This window comes from Mobula hypostoma, chromosome 1, assembly GCF_963921235.1.
Source record: "Mobula hypostoma chromosome 1, sMobHyp1.1, whole genome shotgun sequence".
NCBI classification, from domain to species: Eukaryota; Metazoa; Chordata; class Chondrichthyes; order Myliobatiformes; family Myliobatidae; genus Mobula; species Mobula hypostoma.
This window is the reverse complement of record NC_086097.1, coordinates 76089184-76107007: the sequence shown is the minus strand read 5'-3', so window position 1 is coordinate 76107007 and position 17824 is coordinate 76089184. Positions and strand designations below refer to the sequence as shown.

The window sequence follows — 17824 nt, the reverse complement described above, 5'->3', positions numbered from 1 at the left end:
AGCACCAAAGCTTTGAACTTTCCTCAATGAAGTTCCCTCATGCACATATTCCAGAAGAAAGCAAATGATTGATACCACCAGCGAAAAATTTAATGAATTCTTCTTGTCCAATGGTAGAGCACAAACATTAAAACATAAATTATATACACAAACATATGTAGGATCAAACAATTCAGGTGTTAATGGCTCTTCAATAGTACTACTTTTCTGCTGATCTGGCGAGGAGCTAACAATAATTGGTCTCGTGCTTATTATTAAAATACATTATTTCTAGTACTTTTCACTTCATGCTCTCAATAATTATTGCTTACTTATTATCATTTCTTTTTGTATTTGTATAGTTTTGTGTTTTTTTTTGCACATTGCTGTTGTCCACCCTGCTGGTTGTGGTCTCTCATTGATTCTATTGTGTTTCTTGAGATGGCCCAGAAGAAAGTATATCTCAGAGTTGTATATGGTGACATTAAATGCACTTTGATAATAAAATTTACTTCGGCAGTTGTGTCAAGTGATTCACAAAATGCAAAGTTGAGTTCTGAATTTGAAACCCCTGTAACATTTCCCAGCGGCCTCAATGACTACAGACTGGTGGCATTGACCTCCCACATCATGAAGACCCTGAAGAGACTTGTTCTGGAGCTGCTCCAGCCAATGGTCAGGCCACACTTAGATCCCCTCCAGTTCGCCTACCAGCCCCGACTAGGAGTTGAGGATACGATCGCCCACCTGAACAAGCCAGCGAGCACTGAGAGGGTCATGTTTTTTGACTTCTCCAGTGCGTTCAACACCATCCGCCCTGCTCTGCTGGGGGAGAAGCTGATAGCGACGCAGGTGGATGCTTCCCTGGTGCATGGATTCTTGATTACCTGACTGGCAGACCACAGTACGTGTGCTTGCAACACTGTGTGTCCGACAGAGTGATCAGCCGCACTGGGGCTCCACAGGGGACTGTCTTGTCTCCCTTTCTCTTCACCATTTACACCTCGGACTTCAACTACTGCACAGAGTCTTGTCATCTTCAGAAGTTTTCTGATGACTCTGCCATAGTTGGATGCATCAGCAGGGGAGATGAGGCTGAGTACAGAGCTATGGTAGGAAACTGTTACATGGTGTGAGCAGAATTATCTGCAGCTTAATGTGAAAAAGACTAAGGAGCTGGTGGTAGACCTGAGGAGAGCTAAGGTACCGGTGACCCCTGTTTCCATCCAGGGGGTCAGTGTGGACATGGTGGAGGATTACAAATACCTGGGGATATGAATTGACAATAAACTGGACTGGTCAAAGCGCACTGAGGCTGTCTACAAGAAGGGTCAGAGCCGTCTCTATTTCCTGAGGAGACTGAGGTCCTTTAACATCTACCGGACAATGCCGAGGATGTTCTTCGAGTCTGTGGTGGCCAGTGCTATCATGTTTGCTGTTGTGTGCTGGGGCAGCAGGCTGCAGGTAGCAGACACCAACAGAACTAACAAACTCATTTGTAAGGCCAGTGATGTTGCGGGGATGGAACTGGACTCTCTCACGGTGGTGTCTGAAAAGAGGATGCTGTCTAAGTTGCATGCCATCTTGGACAGTCTCCCATCCACTACATAATGTACTGGTGGGCACAGGAGTACATTCAGCCAGAGACTCATTCCACCAAGATGCAAAACAGAGCGTCATAGGAAGTCATTCCTGCCTGTGGCCATCAAACTTTACAATTCCTCCCTTGGAGGGTCAGACACCCTGAGCCAATAGGCTGGTCCTGGACTTATTTCATAATTTCCTGGCATAATTTACATACTACAATTTAATTATTTATGGTTTTATTACTATTTATTATTTATAGTGCAACTGTAATGAAAACCAATTTCCCCCGGGATCAATAAAGTATGACTAACATTCAGAGAACAGATGCCAGCTGGATTCTTAATATCTCGTATTCCATCTGGTTATGTCTAATCTGATGGCATGAACATCTATTTCTCTAACTTCCGGTAATTTTCCCCCTTCCCCTATTCTCCACTCTTGACTTCCCTCCTCGCTTCTTTTCAACCTGCCCATCACTGCCTCCTGGTACCCCTCTCTCTTCCCCTCCTACTGTGAACCACTATCCTCTCCTTTTAGATTACTTCTTCAGCCCTTTGCCATTTCCATCTAATACCTTCCAGCTTCTTGCTTCATTGCCTCTCCCTCACCCACCTGCTTCACCAATTACCTTCAAGCTTGTATTTCTTCTCCCCCCACCTGCTTCCCCTTTACTCATTTCAATAGATGCTGCCCGACCTGCTGAGTTCCTCTAGCATTTTGTATATGTTCTTCTGGATTTCCAGCGTCTGCAGAATCTCTTGTATTTGGGATTCTTAATGTTTTTGACTGAAATATAACATTCATTTGGTTAAAAATCTGCATTCTGCATTTTTATTCTCTGTGGAAACAGTGAACAGCATGGTAGACTGCTCTTGAAAGACTGTTAGTAGTTCAGCCAGATCATCTAAAATGTTCAAATAGCTTCAGATTTTATTTTTCAGTGGCTTAGAAATATTTGACATTTTGATCCAGAACTATGGGTTTGGAAGAGGTCTATAAAAAAAGAAATTGGCTTCAATGGAATACTGCAAGCCAATATGAATTTATTATAGTACATGATTTACATGGAAAAGATTCCTAACATCAAGTTGGTTAATTTTTTTAAAAAATAAAACTTTATATAGATTTTAAAAACGAGGAAGTCTGCAGATGCTGGAAATCCAAAGCAACACACACAAAATACTAAAGAAACTCAGGTCAGGCAACATCCATGGAAATGAATAAAGTCGACGTTTTGGGCAAAGACCCTTCTTCAGGACTGAAAAGGAAGGGGAAAGATACCAGAATAAAAATATAGATATAATTAATTTCAAAGTAAACAAGCAGTTCCTAGCTTCTGTTTATTGGTTACAAGTATCAGTGTTATCTTTGTTAGCTTTTTAGTGGATAAAAAAGAAACACTGACATGGCATGCCAGGAGTCAGCCACATTGTGTCTGTTCCCAGCTACAGTAATGAGAAGTCAGCTGCAGCACCACTCACAGTCAAGACAAAATAACATTGACCGAAAAATCCGATGGTAATAAAATTAAAAGAAAATCACAATAAAACACAAATTACATACCAATGCCTTCAAAGTTTTCAATCAGTGTGTGCACTGTTGCAGCTTGAAGATGAAGTTGCTTCTCTGCCAATGAAGTTACTTTTTCACTTCCATCTCCAGAATGGAATAGATTGGGGGCAAACACCACAGCAAGGTTATTAGCATCCATTTTATTATCCTTTGACCTAAGTGGGAGCAGGGAATAAATTTCAACTCACTATATTGACTTTAAAAGTTTTTTTCACCTCTACTATATTTATGCGCTTCAGTATTTATGACTGATTACCTCTCCACAACTGTAACTTAAATTTGTGAGACCAAATGTCAAGTAGTCTCGCAACAGATAATACTTCGTAACTGTTCACAATAAGATAGAGAAAACCCAGTCTAATGTGCCTTCCGTTATTTAATTGCAGCATACACTCATACATAGAAATCAAGAATTATTGGACAAATAGATGCCAATGCACCAACTATATATAATTGTGCATAATCCCAATTTTTATGTTTTACAGAATAATATAGTGAGTTTTCCTCAATTTGTGCAATTGTGCAAATTGATCCACTATACAAGTGACCACAGAAAAGATGACACATTCTAACTGTTATCTTTATACTCAATGGGCTAGAATTTGCTGACTTCCAGCAACAGCTTCAAACATAACTGTCGATACACGCTGTTGAACATAAACATCTTGGCTCTAATGAAGGATCTTTAAACTGAAATGGTTTATCTTCCTACCAATGCAGCCTAACTTAATGACTGTTTCCAACGATGTTTTTCAGATTTCCAGTACCTAGTGCTTTGACTTTCTGAAAGAAAAAGTGAATGTAAGTAATGAAACCCAAGGCAAAAAACAAACTGCTGGAGGAACTGAGTGAGTCAAGATACATCTGTAGAGGCAAAAGGGTAGTCAACATTTGAGGTTCCAAGAGCCCTGATACAGCTCTTGACTCAAAACACTGGCTACCCCTTTACCTCCACAAATGATGCTTGACCCAGAGTTTCCACAGCAGTTTGTTTTTTTAACCCCTGTACTATTCACTGATTGTCAAGTCTGGCAGGTCATTCATCTACTGAACTCCATGTAGAAAATGGTCTTGCTAAGGTGTCCCAGTTTAATTACATCTTTCACAAGCTTAAGGTAAGCCCAAGATTGGAAACTCCATTTATTTCAGTGGAGGCTGTGTGAGCAAAACCCTACCAGCAGCGGAAGGAACATTCCTTACATTTTACACAAATTTAGTGCTTTTAGATGGAGAACAAACGTGTTTATGTCTTCATTTGCTTTAATATTTTAAATTATTTTCATGTATAATAAGAGTTGTTGCATCTCTGACATGTAAAGATGTGTATTCTGGTTAATTGGGCCATCAATTAATCAGGGCAGCCACTTATTTGGGACAACTCTTAAACAACAAAAACTGATCAAGAAATTACCCGAGATTCCCTTTGCTTATTTGGGACACTATGCTGCTTAATTCAGACAGGAAACTGTTGCCAAACAGTTTCTAACTAGCATCTGTCGAGTGAACATGTGTGACCATTAGACAGCACACTGTGATTAGAGTGAACAGTTTTTAAAATAACGTCAGTTGGGTGTGTTGGTGTTCAAAAAACAGTGATATTACCCCCCACCCCGCCCCAGATAGTTAGCGAGAAATAAGCAGCAAGACAATTCAGAATTGTTTTGCTCACTGCACTTTCAAACATTCAGGATTGGAGATGCCAGAAAGAGTCGGGAATGAAAATGAAACAATTTCATTACTTCAGTAAGAATTACAAAGGATCTGAAGGTATTGGCAATTACCTTGAAAGCAGACTGTAGCAATTTCAGTTTTACTGACTCTCCACTCCATCTTGGATCACCTGGACAATAGTAATACCTACAGTACTGTGCAAAAATCTTAGGCACATATATAGCTACGGTGGCCAAGACTGATGCACAGTACTGTATCTGTCAACAAGGAGCAGAGAGAGTTTGTAAATCTGGCAGGAGCAGAGGATGTTGGAAATGGCAAGGATGGAGTGCTGGAGGGGCATGGGACAGGTAGTAGAGGGGGATGCGAGGGGCAAAAGGTGGCATGTATGCAGATAAACCCAGCCCTGAGACACCAGGCAAGATCATTTAATTCCAAACAGTCGGTTTATTGATCATTAAAGAATCTCTCTCTGGTGCTTCCCACTCCCTCCCCTCTCCCACCATGATTTCCCTCTTCCCACTCTCAGTCTGCAATACAGAGCCATATCAGAATCAGGCTTATTATCACTCATGTCATGAAGTTGTTTTTTTTCCCTCCAGCAGCAGTGGTATAGTGCAGTACATAAAATTACTATAGTACTGTGCAAAAGCTTTATATAAAAAAAAAGACACATACAAGACTTTTGCACAGTACTGTATGTCAAGCTGCTGTTTATTGATTACAGCTCAGCATTCTATACCCTCACAAACAAAAGACGATCTGCAGATGCTGGAAATCAAAGTGTCTCTCCCTCTCCCCCTCCCTGCCTCTCTCTCCTTCCCCCCCCCCCCAGAGTTCCTCCAGCATTTTGTGTAATTATACCCTCAGTTCTAATTGACAAGCTCCAAAACCTGGGCCTCTGTACCTCCCTCTGTAACTGGATCCTTGACTTTCTGATCTGCAGTATGTGGTCTCCTGGTGAGAAATAACATCTCCTCACTGACAATCAACACTGGTGCATCTCAAGGGTGTGCGCTTAGCCCACTGCTCTGCTGTCTACAACCACAACTCTGTGGCCAAGCATAGCCAAGATGCCATCTAGAAATTTGTCGATGACACAATTACCGTTGGCAGAATTTCAGATGGTGACAAGGAAGAGCACAGAAGCAAGATAGATCAGCTGAGTGGTGTCACAACAACAACCTCGCACATAATGTCAGTAAGACCAGGGAATGATTATGGACTTCAGGAAAGGGAAGTCAAGGGAACACACACCAATCCTCATCAAGGGATCAGCAGTGGAAAGGGTGAGCAGTTTCAACTCCTGGGTGTCAACATCTCTGAAGAATATATCCTGAGCCCAACATCCTGATGCAATTACAAAGAAGGAATGGGAGTGGCCATATTTCATTAGGAGTCTGAGGAGACATGTTACGTCACCAAAGACACTTGCAAATTTTTAAAGATATGATGGAGAGCATTCTGACTGGTTGCATCACTGTCTGGTACAGAGGGGCCACTGCACAGAATCAGAAAAAGCTGCAGAGAAGGAGGGCTTTGGTGATAACCGGAGGTAGGTTATCTGTTTAGAATACAGACAATGTGTGTGAGAGAGGCTGATTTTCTGTGCTCGGTGTCAGATGTGGGAGGTCCTGAAGACTCCCAGCCTCCCAGACAGCCACATCTGCGCCAGGTGCGTCGAGCTGCAGCACCTTAGGGACCGCGTTAGGGAGCTGGAGATGCAGCTCGATGACTTTCGTCTGGTCAGGGAGACTGAGGTGATAGAGAGGAGCTATAGGCAGGTAGTCACTCCAGGGCCATGGGAGACAGAAGTGGGCAACAGTCAGGAGAGAGAAGGGCAAGAAGCAGATGCTATAGAGTACCCCAGTGGCTGAACCCCTTAACAATAAGTACTCCTGTTTGAGTACTGTTGTGGGGGGAGACAGCCTACCTGGGAGAAGCTATAGTGGTCACGCCTCTGGCACAGAGTCTGGTCCTGTGGCTCAGAAGAGTAGGTGAAGGAAGAGGATGGCAGCAGCGATAGGGGACTCTATAGTTAGGGGGTCAGACAGGCGATTCTGTGGACGCAGGAACGAAGCATGGATGGTAGTTTGCCTCCCAGGTGCCAGGGTCCAGGATATTTCTGATCGCGTCCACGATATCCTGAAGTGGGAAGGAGAACAGCCAGAGGGCGTAGTACATATTGGTACCAACAACATAGGTAGGAAAAGGGAGGAGGTCCTGAAAACAGACTACAGGGAGTTAGGAAGAAAGTTGAGAAGCAGGACATCAAAGGTAGTAATCTCGGGATTACTGCCTGTGCCACGTGACAGTGAGTATAGGAGTAGAATGAGGTGGAGAATAAATGCGTGGCTGAGGGATTGGAGCAGGGAGCAGGGATTCAGATTTCTGGATCATTGGGACTTCTTTGGCGGAAGCAACCTGTACAAAAAGGACAGGTCGCACTTGAATCTGAGGGGGAACAATATCCTGGCGGGGAGGTATGCAAGGGCTATTGGGGAGAGTTTAAACTAGAATTGCTAGGGGGTGGGAACCGAACTGAAGTGACAGAGTAAAGGGAGATTGGCTCACAAATAGAGGAAGCTTGGAGACAGTGAGAAAGGGAGCATAGGCAGGTGATAGAGAAGGGACACACTCAGACCGATGGTTTGAGATGTGTCTATCTTAGTGTGAGGAGTATTATGAACAAAGCGGATGAGTTTAGAGTGTGGATCAGCATTTGGAGCTATGATGTTGTGGTCATTACAGAGAGTGGGATGGTGCAGGGGCAGGAATGGCTATTTCAAGTACCAGGCTTTAGATGTTTCAGAAAGGACGGAGGGAGGCAAAAGAGGTGGGGGCATGGCACTGTTGATCAGAGATAGTGTCACAGCTGCAGAAAAGGAGGAAGTCATGGAGGGGTTGTATATGGAGTCTCTGTGGGTGGAAGTTAGAAATAGGAAGGGTCAATAATTCTACTGGGTGTTTTTTTAAAAAATATATATAGGCCACCCAATAGTAACAGGGACATCGAGGAGCAGATAGGGAGACAGATTCCAGAAAGGAGTTGTTGTGTTAGGAGATTTTAATTTCCCAAATAGCGATTGACATGTCCTGGGTTTAGATGGGTTGGAATTTGTTAGGTGTGTTCAGGAAGGTTTCACAATTTATGTAGATAAGCCTGCAAGAGGAGAGGCTGTACTTGATCTGGTATTGGGAAATGACCCTCGCCTGGTGTCAGGTCTCTCAGTCGGAGAGCATTTTGGAGATAGTGATCACAATGCTATCTCCTTTACCATAGCATTGGAGAGGGATAGGAACAGACGAGTTACGGAAACGTTTAATTGGAGTAAGGGGAAATATGAGGCTATCGGTCAGGAACTTAGAAACATAAACTGGAAACAGATGTTCTCAGGGAAACATACAGAAGAAATGTGGCAAATGTTCAGGGGATATTTGCATGAGGTTCTGCATAGGTACGTTTCAATGAGATGGGGAAAGGATGGTAGGGTACAGGAACTGTGGTGTACAAAGGCTGCTGTAAATCTAGTCAAGAAGAAAAGAAGAGCTTACAAAAGGTTCAAAAACCTAGGTAATGATAGACATAGAAGATTATAAGGCTAGCAGGAAGGAGCTTAAGAATGAAATTAGGAGAGCCAGAAGGGGCCATGAGAAGGCCTTGGCAGACAGGATTAAGGAAAACCCCAAGGCATTCTACAAGTGTGTGAAGAGCAAGAGGGTAAGACATGAGAGAATAGGACCAATCAAGTGTGACAGTGGAAACGTGTGTATGGAACCTGAGGAGATGGCACAGGTACTTAATGAATACTTTGCTTCAGTATTCACTACAGAAAAGGATCTTGGTGATTGTAGGGATGACTTGTAGTGGACTGAAAAGCTTGAGCATGTAGATATTAAGGAAGAGGATGTGCATCAAGTTGGATAAGTCACCAGGACCAGACGGGATGTACCCCAGGTTACTGTGGGAAGCGAGGGAGGAGATTGCTGAGCCTCTGGCAATGATCTTTGTATCATGAATGAGGACAGGAGAGGTTCCGGAGGATTGGAGGGTTGTGGATGTTGTTTCCTTATTCTAGAAGGGGAGTAGGGATAGCCCAGGAAATTATAGACCAGTGAGTCTTACTTCAGTGATTGGTAAGTTGATGGAGAAGACCCTGAGAGGCAGGATTTATGAACATTTGGAGAGGCATAATATGATTAGGAATAGTCAGCATGGCTTTGTCAAAGGCAGGTCATGCTTTACGAGTCTGATTGAATTTTTTGAGGATGTGATTCAACACATTGATGAAGGTAGAGCCATAGATGTAGTGTATATGGATTTTAGCAAGGCCTTTGATAAGGTACCCCATGCAAGGCTTATTGAGAAAGTAAAGAGGCCTGGGATCCGAGGGGACATTGCGTTGTGCATCCAGAACTGGCTTGCCCACAGAAGACAAAGTGGTTGTAGACGGGTCATATTCTGCATGGAGGCCAGTGACTAGTGCAGTGCCTCAGGGATCTGTTCTGGGGCCCCTGCTCTTTGTGATTTTTATCAATGACTTGTATGAGGAAATGGATTAGTAAATTTGCTGATGGCATAAAGGCTGGGGGTGTTGTGGATAGTGTGGAGGGCTGTCAGAGATTACAGCGGGACATTGATAGGATGCAAAACTGGGCTGAGAAGTGGCAGATGGAGTTCAACCCAGATAAGTGTGAGATGGTTCATTTTGGTAGGTCAAATATGATGGCAGAATATAGCATTAATAGCAAGACTCTTGGCAGTGTGGAGGATCAGAGGGATCTAGGGGTCAGAGTCCATAGGACACTCAAAGCTGGTGCTCCTGTTGACTCTGTGGTTAAGAAGTCATACAGTGCATTGGCCTTCATCAATCGTGGGATTGAGGTTAGGAGTAGAGAGGTAATGTTGCAGCTACATAGGACCCTGATCAGACCCCACTTGGAGTACTGTGCTCAGTTCTGGTCGCCTCAATACAGGAAGGATGTGGAAACCAGGGGAGATTTACAAGGATGTTGCATGGATTGGGGAGCATGTCTTATGAGAATAGGTTGAGTGAACTTGGCCTTTTCTCATTGGAGTGACGAAGAATGAGATGTGACCTGATAGAACTGTACAAGATAGTGAGAGGCATTGATCGTGTGGACAGTCAGGCTTTTTCCCAGGGCTGAAATGGCTAGCACAAGAGGGCATAGTTTTAAAGTGCTTGGAAGTAGGTACAGAGGAGATGTCTGGTGTAAGTTTTTTTTTAAAAACAACGCAGAATGGTAAGTGCATGGAATGGGCTGCCAGCAGCGGTGCTGGAGGCCGAAGCGATAGAGTCTTTTAAGAGACTCCTGGATGGGTACATGGAGCTTAGAAGAATAGAGGGCTATGGGTAAGCCTAGGTAGTTCTAAGGTAAGGACATGTTCGGCACAGCTTTGCAGGCCGAGGGGCCTGTATTGTGCTGCAGGTTTGCTATGTTTCTATGTAAACTCAGCTATCTCCATAGGGGCAGTAGACTCCCCAGCATGGAGGACACCTTCAAAAGGCAGTATCCATCCTCAAGGACTCCAACTGCCCTCTTCTCATTGCTGCCATCATAGTGGTGATACAGGAACCTAATAGTGGTAAATAACACTATTCTTTGCAATTCTGGTTAGATGTTAACTGTATTTCATTGGCTTTGCTCTGTACTCGGCTCAATAATCTAATCTAATCTAATGACACACTGAATGCATCAGGAACAGCTTCTTCCCTTCCACCAGCAGATTTCTGAATGGACAGTGAACCCACGAACATTACCTCGATAGTTCTTCCCTTCTTTCTGCACCATTTATTTAATTTATATACAAGTTTTCCAGTGATAATAAAGCTGATTCTTGCTCACATGCATTGTTAGAAATATCAGTGCCTGGTTTTGTACAATTAAAATTAAAACATTTCTTTTGATCAACCCTTAGAAGAATATTGAATTTTAAACTTTGTCTTTCCTGCAAAATAGTTGTACACTATTGTATTTTAATTTCTAGAGTTACCCATAGAACTCCAGAGATCATTCAAGGAATCTAGATTAGTTACTAAATGCTATAAGGGCCGAGATGGCCTGTTTCCGTGCTGTAATTGTTATATGATTATAATGAAATAGCTGCTCTATTCTACTGCTATCGCTACATGTCCAAAGGAATAGATATACAGCTGAAAACTTGTAATGTAGAATGGCTATAATTTATTCTCTCATTATTTACAACAATGACTGATTTAGTAAGGGGCTCCTTTTTGGGATATATGCTTTTGCCTATTGTTAAAGCAGCATTTATCATCACTCCCTGTCAGAGCATGATGCTGATTCATTTTATTAATGGAGTTCTCAATAATACTCAACAAAAGGCAGAGGATTAACTTATTGGGAGAAATCAGAAGCCCAAGTATAGAACAAAAGTAAGGGCACACAAATTGTACCATTATCCAAATGAACCAGAATTGCTGTTGCTAACAAGCATTCAATTCACCTTAATACCTCACACTTAGAGGTATAAAATCTTGATGCCCAGTTGTAACATCAGGCATTCATTGGGAACACAATGTACCAACCTTAGAGCATATCAAAATACTTAGTATTTTGCCCTGATGTCAGAAAAACACCTCTTTTGCATCAGTAACTGCCGTACACTATGAAGGCTCTATTTCTCATGGATTCACATAGGCAATTTTATTTTTTTTTCTGTTCAAATCACAACAAAATATAAGATTTCTCAGTTAATTATTTCAGGAAATAAAGATAAAGAATTTAAAGATCAATTTTGCTTTTAAAAAAAAAAGGATCTAGCATTTTCCCAGCATATATAGCAAATAAACTTTTCTTGGGCTTACAGCCAGGTATGGCTGTCTATTATAACAGACGTTTCGATACTCTACGAAGAGTTTATTCATCAAATTTATTTTTGCCCTAGGGAAGTACTAACCATAATTCTAGTCACCCCATCCCACAAGGGATGTTAAAATTAACAGGAATAATTTACCAATGAAATAGCAAGAGAGCCAATAGTCAAAGATGCTTGACTAATTATAAATGAAAGAAGAAAACACTAGAAATGTTGAGCAGGTCTCAAGGCATCCACAGAGTGATAACAGAATTTAGATCACTTTAACATTTCATTTCAGAAATAGGAAAAGTTAGAGTAAAATTATTTTAAGACACAAAAGGGCTAGAGGAGAAGAAAAACCACAAGGATGTTCACAAAAATAAAGAAACCAGAAAAAGGGCAGTAAAAACTTAAGGAATTAAAAAATATAGTTTGAAACTTGTATTTACCGTGAATGACTTTCCACCATTGTAGACAACCACATCTGTTCCATTACCTGGTGTTGTGTAATTACTTTGCCTCCTGCTCACTTCCCCCAATACTAATCTTTCTATATCAGCCTCCACATTTAACAAGTCATCCTCCATAATTACCAACACCTGCAATATTCCCACTTTGAAACCATTTCTGCTGGTACAGCTGTTCATTTTCCACTCCCTTCTCATGACACCATTCTAAGCATCAGAAGAAACTGCCCAACCTTCTCCCCTTCTCCCTTTTCCCCCCATTGGAGATCAAAATACTCTTAACTGCAAGTATTCCATTTTAGATATTTGGTGACTTTAAAACAATCTCTTCCATACTGGAGAAACCAAACTACTGGCCACTTCACGGAGTACGTCCGTTCTGTTGGCAAGCAGAAGCACACTCACCCAGTTGCCTGCAACATTAATTCTCCACCTCATACCTCTGCCCATTCTGAGCTCCTTTCCCATATCACACTCTTCCGACAAAGCCCAATTTAAGCCCAAGAGACACCATCTCATTTTCCAACTTGGCACTCAACAACTTCAGAAAATCATTGGTTGCAGTCTTTGTGTCTTGTACCTCCAGTATTGTTTTTTCCTTTCAGCTAGCAATTTCACATAGTTATTCACTATCTCCTATTTATGTCTCTTCCTAACTTACATTTCATTTTTTTGCTTTCACTACCCTTTCATGCTGCCCCATTTACTTCCATCAGCCATTTAATCTCATCTGTCCATCAGTCTTTTGTATTCTCCACTGTCTTTGCACCTTAAGTTACTAACTCTTATAAAAGACCATCAAACCAGAACAATAACTCTATTTACCTTGCTGCATTTGTTGACTGTCCTGAATACAGCATATCCAGTAATTTAAAAAAGCAAAGTGCAGTTGCCAAAAATCTGAATGGTGACAAATATTTAAGAGAGTACACATTATTGGAGAGGGAAACAGAGTTAACATTTCAAGTCCTTCATTCAAACTTACCTGAAACATTAACTCCATCCCCAAGTGCTAAATATTTCCAGCAATTTTTGTTTAATTCCAGGTTTTCAGCATGTACAATATTTTGAATTTGGCCTTAAGCTAGGCTCACTTTCACACCAAATAATAGTTTACTAGTCGGAATACAGCAAATAATTTTTAATGAAAATAAAGGGAACTGAGGTAGAACAAAGGAAGAAATTAAAACATCATAAATACAGAACTTGGAATGAAAAGGGTAGCATATAGCATGTTGTTACTTAAGTGAAATTGCTTTAAATTTGATCATTTGAAAAGGTATTTCAAAATAAATGAAGAAATAGAAATGCAATATATGCAGAACAAGATACGAGACTGGACTGGAAAGCTCTCACACAGCCATTCATAAAGGGATACACATTTAAGTTCCATGAGTTCGCATAAAAGCTAGGAATTTAATAAATCTGAAATTAAATGACGATTAGTCTTACTAACAGTAACCAAGAAACTATTGAAGTTAAAACCATTTTTCCCTCTACTATTCTTCAGGGAAGCAAATCTTTCATAATTCAAGTCTGGCCTGCATGTCTCCAGATCCACATCAAGGTGATCAATACCTAACTGCCCTCAAAAAAGTTCCACTTAGATAAAGCAAAATAACTGGGGACTGGACAGATTGCTGACAATGACTCAGGCAATCTACCTTATTGTAGCTAGGCAGAAATAATGTAACTTTTGAAGTAGCGACATCACAAGTACCCAAACTAAAAACATGGGATAAGGAAGAGAAAATTAACTGAACCTCAAAATATAAAAAAATGAATAAACAAAATCATCGATTTGATTTGACAAATGCCCTGCTTTTATGCTGCAAGGTTCTGGAATTCCACACAACATTTTCAAGGTAGTCAGTGCAAGTGGAAATAATATAAACCTACTCACCATTGGATTGGAATGTGCGGTTCTGAGTTACATACTTCTAAACATAGCATCTTACAAAATGTTCATACATATGTTAGGAAACTTGTAAAAAATTTTCATCTTGCACACATTCTTGAAAATTATGTAATTATTTACCTCAATAGAAAATAGCTAAATAAAAATGCAGAAACTATTTTAGGATAAGGTTAAAAAAACATGAAAATCAAGACAAATTAGACACAAATAAGCAACAGAATGAGCTAAAGACACTTCCTTTTTTGTGAACAAATATATACCATACATTCCCTAAAATCTATGTAATGAAGATTAAAAAAAACTTCAGGCACTGGAAATCTGAAATGATGACAGAAAATGCTGAAAATAACTCTGTGGGTCAAGAAACATCTGTGGAAAGAGAAACAGTGAATGTTTCAGGTCTGCAACCCCTTTTCAGGATTAAATTACATATTTCTGATACATTGAAAACAATTTTGATACAAATATAAATTAATCTATTTGTCAGTAATTTACCACACAATAGACCAGAATACGAACCTGAGGGACACGTTATTAAGGAACTTCAGGAAATAGTGCAATGTATCAATAGTTTTCTCAGGGAGCAAACAGGAAAGAAGAATTGTGGCAGAAATCTTCTCATCATTTTGCAGCTGTTGTGCTCTGAAGAAAGCTTCATGCAATTCCAGTGGAAGTACAGGCTCAGGCAGCTCCCGAAAAAATTGTTTAACCAAACCTGCCACATCACAGGGTGGCGACAGAGTAAGCCATTTTTCACCCTGATCCACTTTGGCCTAGAGAAACAAACATATTGCATTCACATTAGTAGTGTACACTCCAGACAGGGATGTCAATAGATATAAATGCAGAACAACCCTCATGATACCCTACCAAAATCATACAGCACAACCCCTCAGATTAGAGCAAACTTCTTAAATATGCGAAAAAATTTTAAAAGGCTGTGTTTGAAAATATTACATTCAGTGAAAGAACTAAATGCAAGCTTTAATTTCATCAATTTATTACTTCCTTTGACAGCAAGACTGACCGGTATTAATATGATTTGAAAAATGTGAAAAAAGTTACAATGTGCTTAATCACTTATCAAAATTAATCTATCCATTTTAAATATTGTCTACCAAAATAAATGCACCTGACATTCAATTAGCAGACTATATTTTTACAAAAAAAAAGCTTGGAGTTTAACAAAGGAAAATTCATTACTCTTTAAAAAGCAACAAGTAGAACTAAATGCAAGAAAAGGAGGAAACATAAAAAAGTGTAAAGACAAGCGTCTCCTCCTCAGTTTCAACCTAATGGGGGGAGAGAGGTATACAAAGATTGGGCATCCAAAGAAGGTGAGGCAGATGGGACAGCAAATTAAATGTTGACAAAATGGTGGATTGCACGTGTGGTGTCCAGGATATAGGTGGGAAGGAACCAGCCAAACAGGATCAGGTCAAAGTATGAAGATACAAGTTCAGTGGAGCTACAGCAGGCAGAAATAATGGACATACCAGGACAGTTCAGTTTATAGATCTTGGGTAGGAAATAAAAGTGGGAAGTGTGGGTTTGAGGCAGTATCAAGTGCAAGGCTCAGGAGAGATCCGTGATGGCATGTGAGAAAGTGGCCTGGTGTACATTGGTGGGGTCATAGCCCAGGGGAATGAGGTGGTGTCCAAGTGCTGCCACCTGGCCTCTGCAAGGTAGAAATCAGTCCATCAGACTACAACAGCTTCACCCTTGTCTGCTGGTTTGTTGACTAGATTGCGATTGATACAAAACAAGTAGTGTTGAACATTCAGACAGGATGTGGCAGAAGTGGGTGAGGGGAGTGGAGAACACGAAACAATTGATGTTGTGACAGCAAGATGCCTTTTACATAACTTAAGTAACTAAGTAAATATCCGAATGTGCTTGATAGTTGCCTTAAATTTGACTCTGGGTGGTATAAGGAGATATTAGAATTTTAACTCTAAATAGGCAGGTTGAGGGGTGGGGGTGGATAAATTCAAAGGCAAAACTCCAGAGTTTGCCTTAAAATCCAAAGTACAGCAAACAATGGAGCAAAGTTGACTTGCAAAGACAACTTCAAGAGGTCTTAATTATTAGAAAGTAGGAATCTCAAGGGTAAAGGGCATGTAGAATTTTATGTGGCAGGGATCAATGGTGGTGGAAGAACATTAAAATGAGGATGAAGATATTAAAAATTTGAAGTTCTCCATAACAAACCAGTACCAGATGAAGTAATAATTTACATGATAACCAATCAAATTATATTCAGAATCAACAAATGAGCAGAATGAGTTCGCTCTACAACACTACAAACTATTGTGACATCTGGATTCTTTGGATATTCCATTGAGAATAATAGAAAAATATGCCATGAAGGTAGCATTTGTGGTGCCAACAATCCACTTCTATGAAGCAATGAGGAAAGTGAAACTATCCTCATGTCACAGTAATAGAGATTCAGGGTTAGCAATAGAAATTAAGTATTGCTCAGTACCTTTAAAATTTTAAGACGAGTCACAGATCCTGATTTTCTGAAGAGTCCTTCTGTGTGAATGTGCTTTTCTAAGTAGCTGCAGGCATCAACAAGAAACCTAAAAGTGCAGATCATGAACAAAATGTCAGTTAGATGTTGGTTAATAATTTAATTATTTCTAATCTATTAAAATAATGTACGGTTAGCTCTGGCTTAACATTTAAATGAGCTACAACCAGTGTGAAAGTGGTGTAACAGAACAATTTTCACTGAAAGGTTACCATTAGGAGACTATGATTAAAATATTATGTATCAGGTTCAGTTTGAGACTTGATATCTGATGTGTTATATATTTTACAATATTTATTTCAAAAATATTCAACCAGACCAATTAGCTGTTTGTGAATTAACACTATCACCTTGGAAGCAAGTGTAGGAGGGATGAATAGCAAGTTTGCCAGCAAAACAAAAATCAGTGATGCCATAAATAGTCAAGAAGATAGGCTACAACTAGGAAGTTGAACAGAGCAAGTAGATTTAATCCTGGTAAGTGCAAGGTGCATTTGGGAAAAGTGAAATAGGGGTAGGACATGCACAGTAAACAAATAGGCATTGAGGAATGCTGATAAACAAAGAGACTGAGGGGTCCAAGTGCATTGTTCCTTGAAAATAGCAATAGAAGTCAAAAGGCCAGTGAAGGAATATGACACATTTACCTTCATTAGCTGGGTATAAAATACAAGATAGGGTATCATGTGGGAGATCAGGGAAACTCCTAGCAAGTGGAAGGTGTGCCCAGCTACAGCTCTTGACTGGCTGCATTAAAGAACTGGAGTTGGACGTACTTAGGACCATCCAGGACGTTGAGATAAACATGATTGGAGAATTTCACTGAAGTGGTCACACCTAAGGTGCGGGCAGTAGGTTGTTAGGTGAAGGGCAAAAGGAATAACCAGACAACATAGGGTTCCCCTGAGTCATTCCCCTTAGTTAACAGGTATATTCTCTTGGATTCTCTTGGTGGGGGGGGGGGTAAGAGAGGAGGGGGTGGAATTGACATTTTTGGGCATAGTAACAGCAGGCAAGCCAGCAGTGTGGCTTGCTCTGAGGCTCAGCAGGGAAGGGCATGTTGGCAGTGATGGGGGGAGACAGTAGATTTAGACGGTGTGTTGCTTTCCATGTGCCAGGGTGAAGAACATCTTGGAAGTCACGGTACATGTTAGAAAGAAGGATGTCCTGTGCATCGAATACAGGGAATTAGAAGAGGCTGAAAAGCAGAGCCACCAGGGTAATAATCTCTAGATTACTCCCAGTATTAC

The 17824-nt window shown here is 40.8% G+C and overlaps 1 protein-coding gene across 3 annotated transcripts in view; it reads right to left on the bottom strand.

Moving 5' to 3' along the window:
- LOC134348092 (rho GTPase-activating protein 11A-like) overlaps positions 1-17824 on the bottom strand; it is a 69066-nt gene that overhangs the window by 33618 nt on the left and 17624 nt on the right. For all 3 annotated transcript variants that reach the window (XM_063050960.1, XM_063050969.1, XM_063050950.1), the window contains exons 3-5: positions 16527-16623; positions 14558-14811; positions 3130-3293 (exon numbers count right to left, since the gene is read on the bottom strand). In XM_063050960.1, the coding sequence (XP_062907030.1) occupies positions 3130-3293; positions 14558-14811; positions 16527-16623 (515 nt within the window). The remainder of the gene's footprint in view (positions 1-3129; positions 3294-14557; positions 14812-16526; positions 16624-17824) is intronic.